At 40.8% G+C, this 15,358-nt stretch overlaps 1 protein-coding gene across 2 annotated transcripts in view; it reads right to left on the reverse strand.

The window, feature by feature from the left end:
• AUG5 (HAUS augmin-like complex subunit) overlaps positions 1–1,569 on the reverse strand; it is a 100,842-nt gene extending 99,273 nt beyond the window's left edge. For both annotated transcript variants that reach the window (XM_086507225.1, XM_086507224.1), the window contains exon 1: positions 731–1,569. In XM_086507225.1, the coding sequence (XP_086363351.1) occupies positions 731–1,359 (629 nt within the window). In that variant the 5' untranslated portion in view covers positions 1,360–1,569. The remainder of the gene's footprint in view (positions 1–730) is intronic.
• Between the last annotated feature and the right edge of the window lie 13,789 nt (positions 1,570–15,358).

The raw sequence follows: 15,358 nt of genomic DNA on the forward strand, positions 1-15,358 counted from the left end.
ACATCTTGAATCAGCTTCAAGAGGAAACTAGTTATAGGAGTTGCCTAGAGCCATTGGGTAGAACGAGTTTGGAGCTCCATAGAGAGCGGTGTCAAGTTGTCATTCGGTCGGAAAGGGTGATATTTGTGTGTGTTACACTTGTAAATGTTGTGCCTAACATTGGTATTAGAGCTCTTTCTCTTGAGACCTTTCTCTTGATTATTGCCTGAACCATAACCCTTTTTTTCTCATGTTTAAGTGTTGGCTTTCAGTTGATCCTCAAGGAAGATTAATCCCACTCTCAATACTGTAGTATCTGCCACTAACTGTAGGACCAAAAACGTTTTGTTTGAAAGGAATTTCAAAAGTTACAATGGTTTTTTCACAGAGGTTTTGTTAGAATTTGCAAGTCACAAGATTCAAATATACACGCATAGAGCCTATACATACAATTCATTGGGCATACTTCACACTTCCATAACCATCCCTCTGGACTGATTAACGCCTCCTATTAAGAATTGTAGTATGTCCCCTTCTAGTGTAAAATTGAGTGATCACAGCATTTCGGAGCCCCAAAAAATTATTAGGACTTGGTAAGGTCTAAACAAATTGAATCTCTACTAGCAGCTAAGTAACCTGATTAACCTCCACTTCAAGATGAAAAATAGCCTATCTTACAGCCCACAATCTGTTTCAAAACTTGGCACAAAATGTGATGCATTCTATGATCTACATAAGGCTGGCATAATACCTGGAATCATATTTGTCATCCAAAACTCGTTGGCGCTCACCTTCTTCCCTTGATAACTCAAGCATCCTGCTTTTAAGATCCTTTTGAAGTCTATCTAGCACATGCCGCAACCTTTCGACTTCAAATTCAGCTGCCTCTCTCTCTCTCAAAGCCTTCTCTTTGGAGTCATTACCCTCAGAAGATTTATCTTTCTCCCCTTCGCCACTATCTTTTGCCTTTGATGAATCACCTGCAGGCCTGTTGGTCCTACCCTTAACATCCGCTTGCCTTCTTCTGCCTGCTGGCTTCATTACATCCTTCTCTTTACCTAGGTTTCCTTTGCCTTTCCCACCTGGAAGATCTGAAGTTGCAGACGCGACATTTGGAGCTTTTTGCTGCGGACTGCTGGTTGGGCTTCCATGGACAAGTATGTTTCTCTTTACAATCTCTACTGTTTTCTCAGATTTGACACGTTCGAGAAGATATTTCCATACAGGAAGCATGTTACCTCTACAGATCTTCCGCAAGCTTTCTATAGAAGGCAGGAGCTTCTCGGAGTTCTGATAAGGGCTTTGAGGGCGATATCCCATCTCTTGCTGCAACCATTCTAGAATGGCTTCAGCCTGGGGTGCGGCACTGGAGCTCTGCATGTAGGCGAGCACAAGAGGGGGATGGAGATCGAAAGTGAGGGATGAAGTTCACGAGGGAGCTTCTCCAACGAGGGCAGGAAGCTGCATTGGCGAGCAGATGTGCGTGTATGGAGCTGAAACTACTTCTGAAGGTGCAGCTCGTGGAGATCCAGAGAGCTCGTTGATTCATCTACAAGGCTGGGCGGGCCGGCTTACAATCGAATATTATTCAAACTCATTATTACATCGACTAGTCTTGAAACTCGTTGTTCCGTAGAACAAAATGGTGGTTTCTCCAAAGTAAAAGGCCACGACACTAAGGCCTATGTCACACTGGGGCGGACGTCCGCCTCCTTCTTGGAAGTGTGGGCGTTTGCATCATGTCACACTTGAAAAAATTCAAAAAGTTGCCGACTATTGTCATCAAATGGATTTAAGCCAAATGGTAAAGCGTCCGCCATCGTCGTTGCCTGTCAGAGCTCAAGGCCTATTATCTGACTTCGTACGCACGCTTTTGCAGTTGGTCGTGACTTTGCAAAGTTGGCCGGGCAAACTAGGCCGCCCCTTTGACAACACGCGAGGCCATCTGCTTTTTTTTGCCGCAGCCAATAAACTGTCGCCACAATTATCTTGGCTTGCTTGTGCCCGTCCCAATGTGACATAGGCCTAATGGACACCTCTTTTTTTTTGGAGGGAGCTACGGTCCAGACCCTTGTTGATCATGGACCATCCTCCCCGTCATGCGACGAATGTCCTACCAATATGTTGGCGACCCGTTTTGTTATGTAAAGAAAAAGGTAGCATTATATTTAGTAGTTTCGGCACGTTCGCAATCCTAGTTCACATCGGGTTTACACCACCAAAATGCGGTGCACACACCTTACATAGTGCACATGTAGTTCACAACGAGTTCACTTTTGCCAGAGTTTACACTTAGTTTGCATCAAGTTCACAAAAGAGATCAGCGATTGCGATCTCTTCACACTAACACTAACAAGCAACGCTGATTTTCAACCATAGATACCCTCTGAAATTGGGGTGTCATCTAGTGACGAGTAAAGTAAGGGCCTTTACACACTCCGCCCACTATTTACTAAGGAGAGCAACAATGGATTTAAGCCACCGAGGAAACAGGCAACATCAACCCGTGCACAGCCCACACTTGACTAAATCTCTCATATTAGGCATTTACCTAAGCGCCAAATCCTTGTTCTTTTTGGAGGCACCTCAAGGTTGCAAATATTTGATGTAAAATGCTCTCATCAATCAAAGATGAAAGCAATCAACTGCTCTGCCTACTATTTTTACAAGCAAAATGTCTTGGGAAAAGAAGATTTTTGTTGTGAAGTGCATAAAGTCCCTAAAACGGAAGTAGGAACCCAAAAATGAGTTGCCTTTGCATTTATGCTAGTGCTCTCTAGTGAATTTTGCAAAATTCAACGCAGTTTCATTATATTGAGTACTAGCTACCTAGGGAACAAACAACTTGAAGTGTGTGGCTCGAGTATTTCTAGGCATATTGCATCAAATGCATCCATGGATGCCTCTCTCTCTCTCTCTCTCTCTCTCTCTCTCTCTCTCTCTCTCTCCATCTTTTCAACTAAGGTGGTGGTAATTAAAACAAAAGACAAAGGAAAATCCAAATGTGTCAGAGTTAACGAAATGTTAGCACAATAAAGACTGAATAGATTATGTGAGGCTAAGAGATGCACGACAAGGAAGAGGAAGCTTGTTGAGTAGGAGACAGTCTCGTGGCCAATGTTTTGGCACAAATCAGACCTACCAAATATTTTGTTATGAAACGGCTAGGGAGTACCTGCATAGCACAAAGTCCATCAATGAAATATAGCAAGCTATATGTGGTGACATGCATGCATGCGTGAAAAATTACAAGTTTTATCAATAATATGTGGAACTTTCTACATGAGCTTGCACAAATTTTATGATAAAGTGGATTACGTGTGGTGTTAATCCATTATAACATATTTTCACATTTCCTAGGTCTTCATAGGGTTATTGAGCTTGTCGTATTCAATCTTAAAGACAGACCTAAGTTGTATGAGACTCATATCTGGAGAAGATTTACACTTGGACATCAGTGGGTGTTTTTAGGGAGATATGGAGCAAATGGCCACAAAGAAGTAGCCTTTCTCTACATAAGCATGAGCAATCACCAAAGTGCAAACTCCTTATTTCAAGCTTCTTTCACTTAATAGGCGTTGTTTCTTCCTAATATACGAATTGTGGATTTTACAATAGTTGAGCTACCATGTATATGAAGGATACAATAAATTTGACCATTTGCATCCTTGTTTTTGAAAATACCAGCTCATCATCATGTGTCAAGAATAACGAACACAAAAATCTTAGCTCTTTGGTGCATGCGTGCTATGGTCTTTCCACTCGAGGGATATGTATGTACGTAGGAAGTAAGAATAATGGATTTCTATAGAAATATGGCCGCTTTGAAAATAAAACATGTTAATGCAAAGTAGTTGGCTATGTAATGAATATAGAAATGTGATACTCATAAAGTCTCTTCCAACCCTTATTAATAAACTTTTTATACACTTTCTTGCTGCAACTTATAAGGTCGTTGTTCCATCTACCGTCAAACCCCACTAAGAGACACAGTGAATTTTGTTGATGCACATTTTTAGTCTCCAAACACACCGAAAGTAGTCATTTTATAATTTGGCACTTGTTTCATAGATGCTTGTGTGGTCATTTATACACAGGAGCAATCTCCATACCAAAGAGGATTGCAAAGCCAATAGAGATACCACATTTTTTCTCAATTTCTCCTTTTAACAACCACTATGGCTATTTAGGCAGAATTGATTCTTCAGTAGTAATTATATTTTCTAGGATACCATCCCATGTATTGCAAACCAAACCCATAGTGTACAATGCCTAGAAATTGTAGTCAAGATAGAATTATTGACTTAAATTCACTTCATGTATTTTATTATCAATAGTTGGCTACTTTTGGTGTATATTGTTTGGCTTATCGTCAACCCTAGAGGAGGATTTGATGCATGTATAAAAGTGACGTACTCAAAGAAATTAGGTTCCCTTGTGTCATTTCCAAGGTACATAATTTGAAAAAAAAAGAGAGTTCATAAGGTTGGAGTTGCATCTCCAGCTTCACAATTTACAAGATCTATATTGTGACTATTCCTCCTCCAAGCCTTCCATGCTTGTACGATGGTGACTTTTATTGCAATGGAATTCATCATTTCTCTTTCTATTCTCTCTATCTTCTCTTATCAAGGATGCTTGGTTTTTTAATCAATATGATTTGTTAAGTTAGTGACCTAAGTACTCAATCTATATGTTGTGGTGCTTAAGTTGTCCTCATGAATGTGTGTGCAATTAGTGAATGCTTAAGTGCTTATGGGGCTAGTGGAGAAGCATCTCATTGCATCTATGGGTGCTACATCACCTTGCTCGAGGAGTGGTTGAAGCTTCCATCATCTAACTTGTACTAAGGATTTGTGGATAGAATAGATAAAGTGTGATTAGGGTTGAGTGACATTGGGGAACTATTGTCGTACATTGTGAGTATAGTTTAGTTTCTTACCCTTCTCACTTGTGCTAAAAAGATGACTTTGCATAGCTGGTCCAAGCATTTGGGTGACATCCATTGGTGCTATGCAACATCCGTGGCAACCCTCAATTTGCGCAACAATGGTGCCAAAATGACGGTTCAAGCTATTTTCTCCTCTTGATTTTATCGTTTACATTAGCACAATCATGTGTATTGAGAGAATTGAGTAATAGAATGCCTCTATGCATCATTAATTACCATAAAAAAGTAGTGAACGTTACAGGAGTGGAGCTAGGTTGGTGCTTGGTTTAGCTGAAATAGTGTAATTATGTGAGACACTCTCTAAGTAAATAGAAGTACACTTCAACTTCTTTTTTTGGAGTTCAAGTATAAAGAAAATTCAAGGTAGCAAGCACACAAGAAGAAGCACTCTCAAAAGTAGGAGTTGAAGTGGAATTATATGGAATTCCCATTTCAATTTTTTGCAAAAATCAAATGAATATTAACATGTTTGAAATAACAAATCATAGCCTAAATGTTTAAGATAGTCCAAAGTAAGTAAATTGATACAGGCATTGATATCAATTGCATGCATAGCTTTTTGGCAACAATCATGCTCCAAAGTCTCTACAAGGAAGACGAGTGATTTGAGAGCATCCTAACTTGGTGACCTGGTATTTTACCCCCATTCAAATTCAACAAATCACTTAGAAAATCCATTGGAATAAAATTTCAAAAACTAAATGGCAGTCATATACATAGGTTCTTATGGGAATGACCTTGCATGGTCAAGGTCTTGCACAATCAAGTTCCTTTGTTCCTCTCCGATCCTGATTACCTGTAACATGTACATGCACCCTACACACATATGAAGGCACCATGGCACTTGCATGAAATAGAGCCGAAGTGGGTTTTTTTTTAGCACATGAGCAAGCTAAGAACATTGATCCCATGGGCTTGGGCCATAAATAGCCTCCCAAATAGTTGAAAACCTAAAATTTCTCTTTGACAAGTCTGAATTATATTGCCAAAATGTCACGGATTCTACAGAGGTCTAGTAAGGTTGAAGCGTACTGGAATCTCTCTTCTTTTAAACAAAAACACTCATTTAACTCCTTATATATTGAAAAAGAGGCAGAGAGCAGTATATTACAAGAGAGAGAGCTATGTCGTTTTCTCATAGTTGAGGTCCCAGAAGTGGCAGGTGAGAGCAGTGGCAGAAATGACCCATGCAAGGTAGGAATCTAGAAGGTGCGTTGCAAGTGGATTTATCACCTCACAAAAAAGGATACATCATACAAGCAAAGGGGGACAACCAAAGCACCAATTTGTCTACCAGAGCCAGCCCCTGTTGCTTCACGCAAAGAAGATCATAGGCCTGGCAAGATAAAATGATTTTCTTGGTCTGAGACTATTTCCATAGGGCAACCATATCGACATACGATATTTTCATATATAACCCGCACCGTGGCCGAGGGTGCTGCTCGCTTGAACCTGGCAATGGGATTTTGATGATGGGCACTGGGGGGGGAGTGCAATGGGGTTAGCAGGAGGGGTGAGGGGGGGGGGGGGGGGTTTATCTCGCTAATTTTTTCAATTTAATATCACGCGAGCCAAAAGGAACACCATAAAGGAGCACCTTTAAATAGTTTCAAAAAGCCTTAAAAATGTGTACAACATTTGATAGGCACTACACCTATATCAATACACTGCAAACGGGCAGTGCCAGCAAGTCTTTATTGAAAAAACATTTAGCTTCTAAAAGAGTACAAACCAAAGCCATAGTTGCCTTACTAGTTCCATAGAATATGAGCAAGCATTAAAAAAAACCATTGGTAAGAATGTCTATGGTCCTTTGGTTTCTATTTATCTATATTTTTTATATCAAATTGATACAACTAACATAATTCCAAAACTACACAAAGAAGATTCATATCTTAGACAAAAAAGAAATTTGTGATGGTATGTATTGGAAATTTCCCATATATTAAAAAGACAACATTTGCAAGTGGTGTCCTCCCTTATTTTGGGCTACTCCTAGCTGATATGCTTGTGAACCTTCAAAACCCCTCCCACCCCTAGCTTATACACTTGTGTAATCTTTCAAAGAATAACCCCTTATTGCACGTAAGTGGTCCAATATGTTTGTTGTGGTCAATCCCCTGGAAGAGAAATATATGTCCATGGCTACTCAATTACAAGGTAGCCCAAAAGGGAGAAGCCCAACACAAAGCCCAAAAGGGAGTACACAACACAAAGCCCAAAACTTGAGACAAAAGTCTAATGGATTTTTGGGCACAATTGGAGAAAGTACTTTGAGTAACTCCAAATGGAGCCATAGTACAAGCTTATGGCTAGGACGATCAATTCATGGATCTACATGCAAAAGTACCTCAAGACTAAATACGCTAAGTCCATCGATTCATGGGGATAAGAAGGGACAATTTATGAAATTAAAGTGAACCATATCCTCGCACGACCACTTCACAAAGTCCATTCAAGCCAGAGAGATTGACGTTGAGGTCAAAATATGAGTTCAAAATATGCTTGGAATCCCTTTGAAGAATTGGCATCGTATATGAGGTGCCCCGTGCTACTAAACAAGGCATTCCACACTGGAATCTAGTGGTTTGACCACAATGTGTGTGTGTGTGTGTGTGTGTGTGTGTGTGTGTGTGTGTGTGTGTGTGTGTGTGTGTGTGTGTGTGTGTGTGTGTGTGTGTGTGTGTAGGTTACCAACTGGAAGCTCTCTAGAAAGTAAATAAACCAGGGAGAATGCCAAAAAATCCAGTAAAGCATAATTAACAAAGCTTGAATTATGGTTGGGTAAGTGGTACAAAAGGGGAGAATTTTGTAGATCACTAGACTTTGGAAGGAAATGATGCAAAATGATTAGAACAGGGATCCCTTCTACTATACCTGCACACCATCACAACCAACAAAAAGAGAGAATGTTAGACAGTGGAAGGCAGGTGTCAAAAAAGAGATCCACGTATTGTAGATGTCAGTTCTAAGCATAAAGCATATGTAGTCCTTAAAAAAAAGGGGACGCAACGCACAATAAAACACCTGAGTAGTGCCCTCCATAGCCAACTTGGCGTGAATGTAAGAGTAAGGCCCAAGTAGCTGCTTCAAGAACTGTAGAGTTTGAATGTCATGCACAACTACTCTAAGGTAGTATGCCTCATGTTGCACCAAGTCAAAGAAGAACAATTCTTTTAAGGCCATGGCACCTCATGTGCAGGGTGTTGGTTGAGGTGGAGCCCAAAATGCAGTAGAGAAAAATCGATGAGTAGTGGTGGGAATATGAGTCCGCAGGGGTGGGGTACTGCCACATGCATGAGGTAGTGGGGTTTGGATTTATGACATGTCTTTACATGCGACCAGCATGGCAAATTATCCAAGTGCCGAGTATAGGTAAAAAAGGATAGGGTGTGTTCTCATGGGTTGAATAAGCTAAGGGTTCATTTAGATATGAGGCTTTGGTGTTTTTTAAATCCCTCCATCCATTCCCACAGTAGGGCCTTGAGAGAGGGGGGAGTAGGCCCCCCCTCAAGGGGTCCTAGTGCCTAACACCAAAAGATAGTTGTGTCAATACTTCAAGAGGGTCACAAGTATAGGGTGATGGTGTAAGCCTACGTAGGCAGTGTCTTACAACTCTCCATATTTTTGCCCTTTCAAAACTATTTGCACAAAAGGCATTTATCAAGGATTTGATATCCTTTCTTGCATTTTTGGCATTGATATTGCAAAAGAGGATAGATTTTAGTTGTGAGAGGATAACCTTATGGGACCAATTGTTAGGTCTATTACTAGCCCTATGAATGTATCTGATAGGGGTACAAGGTAGAAGGTCTTTTTTTTTGGCGAGAGATTTAGTAAGTTTCCCTTGTTCTATAGATAACAGAAGGTTGAGAAAAGTAGTGTTGGAAGCTTTCTTGCCTTCAATAGTGAGTTCAGGAGGATAAATACCATTTTTAGAGAGAGAAAATTTAGAATCTTGACAGTTAATCAACAGGATATCATCAAAATATCTAAAAGGACAGGGAAGGTCTGTCAGCTTTCCTTTATTGATTGGGGACATGAGCATCTCTTGGAGGTAATTATATTGAAGAGCATGAAGGTATAGATTACACCATATGGGTGAACAGGCTAGGCCCATAGGGATGCCATTGGTTTGTTTATAGAACACTTGGTGACATTGGATGTACATGTTATTGATCAACCAATTATTGATCTCAATCACATCTATAAGATGAAAAGAGAGTCCATTTGAGGTCCCTTTTGTATTTTTTTACTGGTCCAGAACCCTTGTTGGCATGATGAGGGGAAGTTTTAAAGGAGATAAACTCTTCAGAGGTAGATTTGAAAGCCCATGTTATGAGGTTGGTTATGAGAGGGATTAACCCATGTTGCCCATAGTGAGGGACATTCTCATAGCATTTTTGAATGTCTGCTGAGAAAAGGGAGGAAGCAATGCTTGGGAGATTGAGGATACAGTCATAAATAGAGTCAATAATCCACCAAGACTGGAGCTTGATATTATGGCAAAGTAATGCCTTTTGGTTGAGTATCATGGCCATGTGTTTTAGGGCAGGGAATCGGGACTTTAGCAAGCATGCCATGAGTAAGGATAACGCAGTACAGACACTATTAGCACCACAGGTAAGCCATCTGAAAGAATTTTTGTGAATTTTATAGGAAGCCATTAAGAAGGGAAGGGGTAAATGGCTAGGCAAACTCATTTTGTTCAACATGAGTTCCACTAAATTAGTTGGATTTGCATCACAAATAGTGAAATTTGGGCTAGAGACCCGCTGTTTTATTTCAGAGTGTGCAAAAGCTTTGTAGATAAAAAGGGGAAGTTATTTTGGGGGACTTGTCAATACGATTTATGAGGTATCTATTTTTGAGAGAGTGAATCAAGATATTGCAATCCATATCCGGGGTATAGGAATGTTTCTTTGGTAACCATTCATGACAGTATGCCAAAAAGGATTCTTTAACATTGTAATTACTAACCAGTGGGGGGAGGACAATTCTGTTAGATAAAATCTTTTCAAATACCGAGAAAAGTTCATGGAAAGCATTGTCTATATCAGGAGCACATGAAGGAATGTGATTGAGTCCAAACTTGATGAGATTCATTAATCTAGGATGGATATTTAAATTATGTACCTCTGTAAGTACATGTCCCAAACAAGGTACAAAACCAGAGTGAGAGGGTGAGCAGTAGCAAGAGGGGGGATTGTTAGAAGTAAACACATCCTTCTGATTACAAAGTATTAACTTTAGAGTAGGCATGAAGTTCCAAGTGAATAAACAAGCTTCCCATCATGCAGTTAATCTATAATCTAAGCCAAAAAAGAATAGACCAAAAAAGGACTTGAGACTAGGTAGATCCAATAAGGAATTATAGGTGACAGTAATGAAAATCCTTCCATGCTGCTTGTTTTGGGCTACTAGTGAGAGCCTCCCTGTAGCTTCGTTTTTGACCTACAAAATAAAGGAGGAATGGGTTGTAAAGGAGAGATTTAGCGCTAGGCAGGCAGCTGCAATTAAAAGCTTGACGAACACGACCAACAGGGGCATCAGAGGGCTGGCTAAGCCTTGCAGGGAAGCTAGGTGTTTGGGAAGAAGTAGGTGTCATGCAACTACCAGCAGAATCCACCGGATAGGAGGCATTCCAGTTCATGTTTGGAGAAGGTCCAGAATGAACAAGCCGGTTGTGTGTGTGTGTGTGTGTGTGTGTGTGTGTGTGTGTGTGTGTGTGTGTGAGAGAGAGAGAGAGAGAGAGAGAGAGAGAGAGAGAGAGTCCAAAAAATGTTATGGCAAAGAGTAGAAAAAGTCCTAGTAGAGATCTTGCCATTAAAAAAAAGGCTTATGGTTTAACAATTTCTTTTTCCATTTGGTTTTATCTCAACAAAGCACTAACATAAGCTATGAGTATAATCCTTACATGCACTATCTTTTTGGCGAGAAAGTAAATCTTTAAAACGCTATGAGATTTTAACACTTATTATGATCTAAATCCTAGGCATTCCCATTCACAGGTCCAAGAAAGAAATGTACTTGTCCAAGTTGCAAATAAAATATGCCACACAATGTACATTAAAAGCTTTACTTTTGACCATATTAAACCTTTATAACAAGCACACAAAATCAACAAAGACCTATGCTCTTTCATCATTATGTCTTCATAATTAGAACCAAATCATTATGCTCCCTAGTAATATTATTTATCTACCTTGCCTTCTTGTGTTTGGGTTAGGTTATAGGCGGTTGCCAAGTTTGGTTGCTTTTAAAGCCATACAAGCTATCAACATGCCCCCATCTTGCACTTGCATTTGAAGATAGTGTAATGAGGAGTTGCTTTATGAATGCATATATGGAGCGCCGAGCATAATTGCTTAGCATTTCCCCATCCAATAGTATGTTCATTTTATTAAGGCAATAAGTTTTGTTGTCAAGTTTAGATCTTTGTACTTCTTTGGTTATTTTTAGCCTCTTCTTTGTAGGTTTGTAATAGTTTTCATTTCTAGTATTTAGCTTACATTAGGTTATAAAAATTGTTCCTTTAGAAGAAGTTGTGTGGAGTGTGATTTCTAGGGTTAAGTCTTTGAGATCCCTTATCCTTGTTAGTTTAAAGTTGAGTACTTGTTTCAAGTTTTAGCCAAGTAAGCTGCTTCAACTTATGTTGCATATGCCATTTCTAAAACCATTTTTAAGCGAATAATGGTTTGTTTTATCTAGTTTTGTTTAGTAGCATATAAAGTGATTTAGTTTTTTTTTTTGGTTTTCTTGTCCCTTGCTTTTGTAGTTTTGTGAGAGTTTTATCACCTCTTATACTTCATGACTTTAGACTATTCTGAACTTATGAAGACATAGAATATATATTCTAAAGCGGCCCTTCCTATGGTGCTACTAACTGTATAGTTCACAATCCATCATTGCAATACACAGTACTTGTCATCACTACTAGGCTTTATGCTTGGGATCCCAATTCTTGCTTCTTCAAGACCTCTTGCTTCTTTAACACCTCTTGCTAAAGAAGTGTTATCACCTCTTGCTTCTTTAACATGCGTACTTTCTCTGCAAGAAAATGCTCAAGCATGCCATTTCTTAGTGGCATAAATCATTTTCTAAGGTGACATTTGCTAATCTAGTCCCGGGCCATTACATCCCATCTAGAACTAGTAGCTTAATATTATTTTTAGGAGACATTTCCTTGATGGAAAATGATCCATTTTCTTTCTCTAATTTGGTAATCTATTGCTTCAATGAATAAACAAATAATAGTCTCCTTTCCTAAACTCCTTGGTAGGGCGTTTAGAGTCAAAAGAGTTGTTTTAGTCTTTGATTTTTACTATAGATCTTGCTAGGATTCTTCACATTCATCAATCCTTGTGAGGCTAGTAAGCAATCCCTACAATGACATAGTCACTATATCATACATGCTGATGAATGTACAATAATACCCACAATGTGCCAAATTGTGATTCTCAAAATGAAGTTGGTCAAGATGAATATACATTCCCTTGAGACAATGTCTCCAAGAATGTTCCCTTGTCTAAACCGACATGTCTCAAAGACCTCCTTTAGATAATCAATATGATCAACTTGTGAGGAAAGGTGAACACGTGTTACCTATGTATACTTCCACAAACATTCTTTTTTCAGATTTTGCAAGTGCATTGGTCAACCCAAATGGCATAACTTGAAGGCAACGATAACCCATTTTGTAGCACAAATGCCAATTTATGTTGATCCGAAACGTTAAACCCTAGGGACGGCACAAGTGCAAGTGCATCGAGCCAATTTCTCCTTCCAAGCATTTCACGAAGAATCATGGTGGGGCAAAGACCATCCTCACAAGAAACACATATAAGGATCCACCATGACCACTTGGCTCGATATGAGGTGGAACAGAGGACAAATTGCTCACCTTGAGAAATTGAGAAATCAACTAAAGGAGGGAGCACTCGTCTTTAAGGGTAAGTGTGAAAGCACTGGCAAATTGGCATTCCAAACACACCAAGTAGACATAGGGGCTACTTTCTTCAAAAGCTTGCAAATCAATGAAGTCGAACACACAATCCACAAGAGTGGAGGTAAGACCTCTGTTTTACAAAGGAACTTGGGGCAATCTACACATATGTTGAGCTTGCATTGTCGAAACAAGTCTCCAAAACTGAACCTTGACCAAATAACCATTAAAAGGAAAGGAAAGCGAACTTTTTTAACAAAACTCCACCAACCTGATACTTCAAGAATTGATTTGAGAAGTCACTCAAACCCTGATTGTCTACACTAGGCTCATTACAAAGGAGCACAAATCACAGCATGCATGAGGTTTTAGAAGCTGATGTTCAAAGATACCTAGTGCCAAAAAAATAAATAAATTTACGAATTGACCTAGTTTCTCATATTTTTCCTCTATTCTATGTAAATTTGAGGAGGATTTCCCCCCTTTTCTCTTGCTTTTGACTGACATTATTGGGTTCCTAAACATCACAAATGTAAGATAAGACATGAAGCTGTGGTGGTTGTGGCAATGAGAATCCGCTGCCAAAGCGACAACAGCTGCTGAAAGTACCTTCAAGGGTTGTGCAAGTATGGCACCCAGCATGCAGGGTGGCTGTGTATGGCAGGCAGAGATGGAAAGCACCGGTTGGGTGATGAGCCGGCAGGAGAGGCAAAACGGCAATAGGCAGAAGTAGCAGGCAGGTCAAGGTCAGCAGTGTGCAGCGCCCAAACAGGGTTCGATGGCGAGCAGCAATGGTGCGTGTGAGACAGGGCAGGCAGTGCATCGCGTGAGCGCTGCAGCAGCACTAGGGTTTCCTGTATTGGCATTCGGGTTCCAACCCCCCCCCCCCCCCCCCCCCCCCCCCCCCCCCCCCGCCCCCCCCACTCTCTCTCTCTCTCTCTCTCGTCGAGCAGAGACAAGATCAGAGCAGTTACAGCCACTTGTGCGCATTGGTCGGAGAGATGATCAGGCCAGATACATGTGGGTGAGATTGAGGTCTGAGACAGGCAGATTCTTCTACATTGTTATATGTTACTTTGCCCCAAGCACATTAGTGTCTGCCGCACCTAGAGGACAATCCCCTTTCTCTGCCTTAGACGAGGACATATGGGAGTTTTCCAGAGATGGTGACATCATTCTCTTGGGGGACTTTAATGCATGCACGAGAGTCATCGGACAATTTTTTAGGATACCTCAGATGAGATATTGAGAGAGCTAGATGCCAATGATATGGGGCTTGACAGACGCTCACAGGACGAGGAGTAGATTGAGTATGGGAGATATCTGATGGAAATGGGGGCCTCACATGGATTGGCCATACTTAATGGCCTACAACAATTTCCCGCAGCAGCTGGGTAGTGGATCATGCTCTTTTGACACTTTCAATCTTCTTTTGGTACCATACAACTCAGGTGTTAGGAAGGAGAACATACCCGCTATACAAAGAGTGATTCTGTTTACACAAAGGAGATCCATGATCGTCTATGTCCAACAGCAGGCTAGGACACTCAGTGGAGGAGATCACCACTTTACTGGCTGAGACATTGCATGATGCAGCAGTAGGGGCATACCCATACACTCAGCCTGATCAAAGACGCTGTCTTGGAGCATGCCTTAGAACAATCAGTATGATGAGCAGTGTAGAGAGACGAGAGCACAACTTCAGAGGGATCTTCTCCTAGGGGTCATCAATCCTTGTGCCATGGAAGAAGCGAGCGTTCCTAGCTCAGATGGAGCAAGACTTATACCAATTGTTCTTGAGTAGAGGCTCCGGAGGAGGCATGGCGTCCCTTTCATGAGCACTCCTCTTCCCCAATGATTACTTCCCCTAATGTGTGGGGTCAATATGCAACATCCTTATAGACGGTCCTTGGACAAACACCCCTTCTAGATCCTCTTGAGCCATGCCCATTTAAGAGTACCTTCTTTACCATTGAGATGGTAAAGACGGCCATTGACAAGATGAGGACAAAAAGGGCATATAATCATGATGGTTTAGTAGCAGAACACTATTTACATGCGAGAGATATGGTGACAGAGGTTCTTGCAGTTCTGTTCAATCGTGTCATGTGTGAGGGTCTACTGAGACTTGGAGACTGTCTACTATTGTGCCTATCTTCAAGGCAGGTGATCCTACGGAGCTTGGAAACTACCACAATAATATGATTGGACACACATTGGCACGGTTGTATGCATCTATCCTTGAGCAGCAGTTGAGCAGATGGCAAAAGAGTGAGGGCCTATGGAAAACCGGATATGCCAATTTCAGGAGAGGCTTCTCCACTCTTGACCATATTCTGACACTCAGAGCCATCATTGAGGAGGATAAGACACATGGGAGACGGATTTATTGTAGCTTTGTCGATTTTCGACATGGTATGATGCGTAGACTATAGGAGATGGGAGTGCCCAATGAGTTGATTTGGGGGATCATGGCTCTATAC

Source organism: Adiantum capillus-veneris, chromosome 30 (assembly GCF_014529385.1).
Source record: "Adiantum capillus-veneris isolate H3 chromosome 30, ASM1452938v2, whole genome shotgun sequence".
Lineage (NCBI taxonomy): Eukaryota > Viridiplantae > Streptophyta > Polypodiopsida > Polypodiales > Pteridaceae > Adiantum > Adiantum capillus-veneris.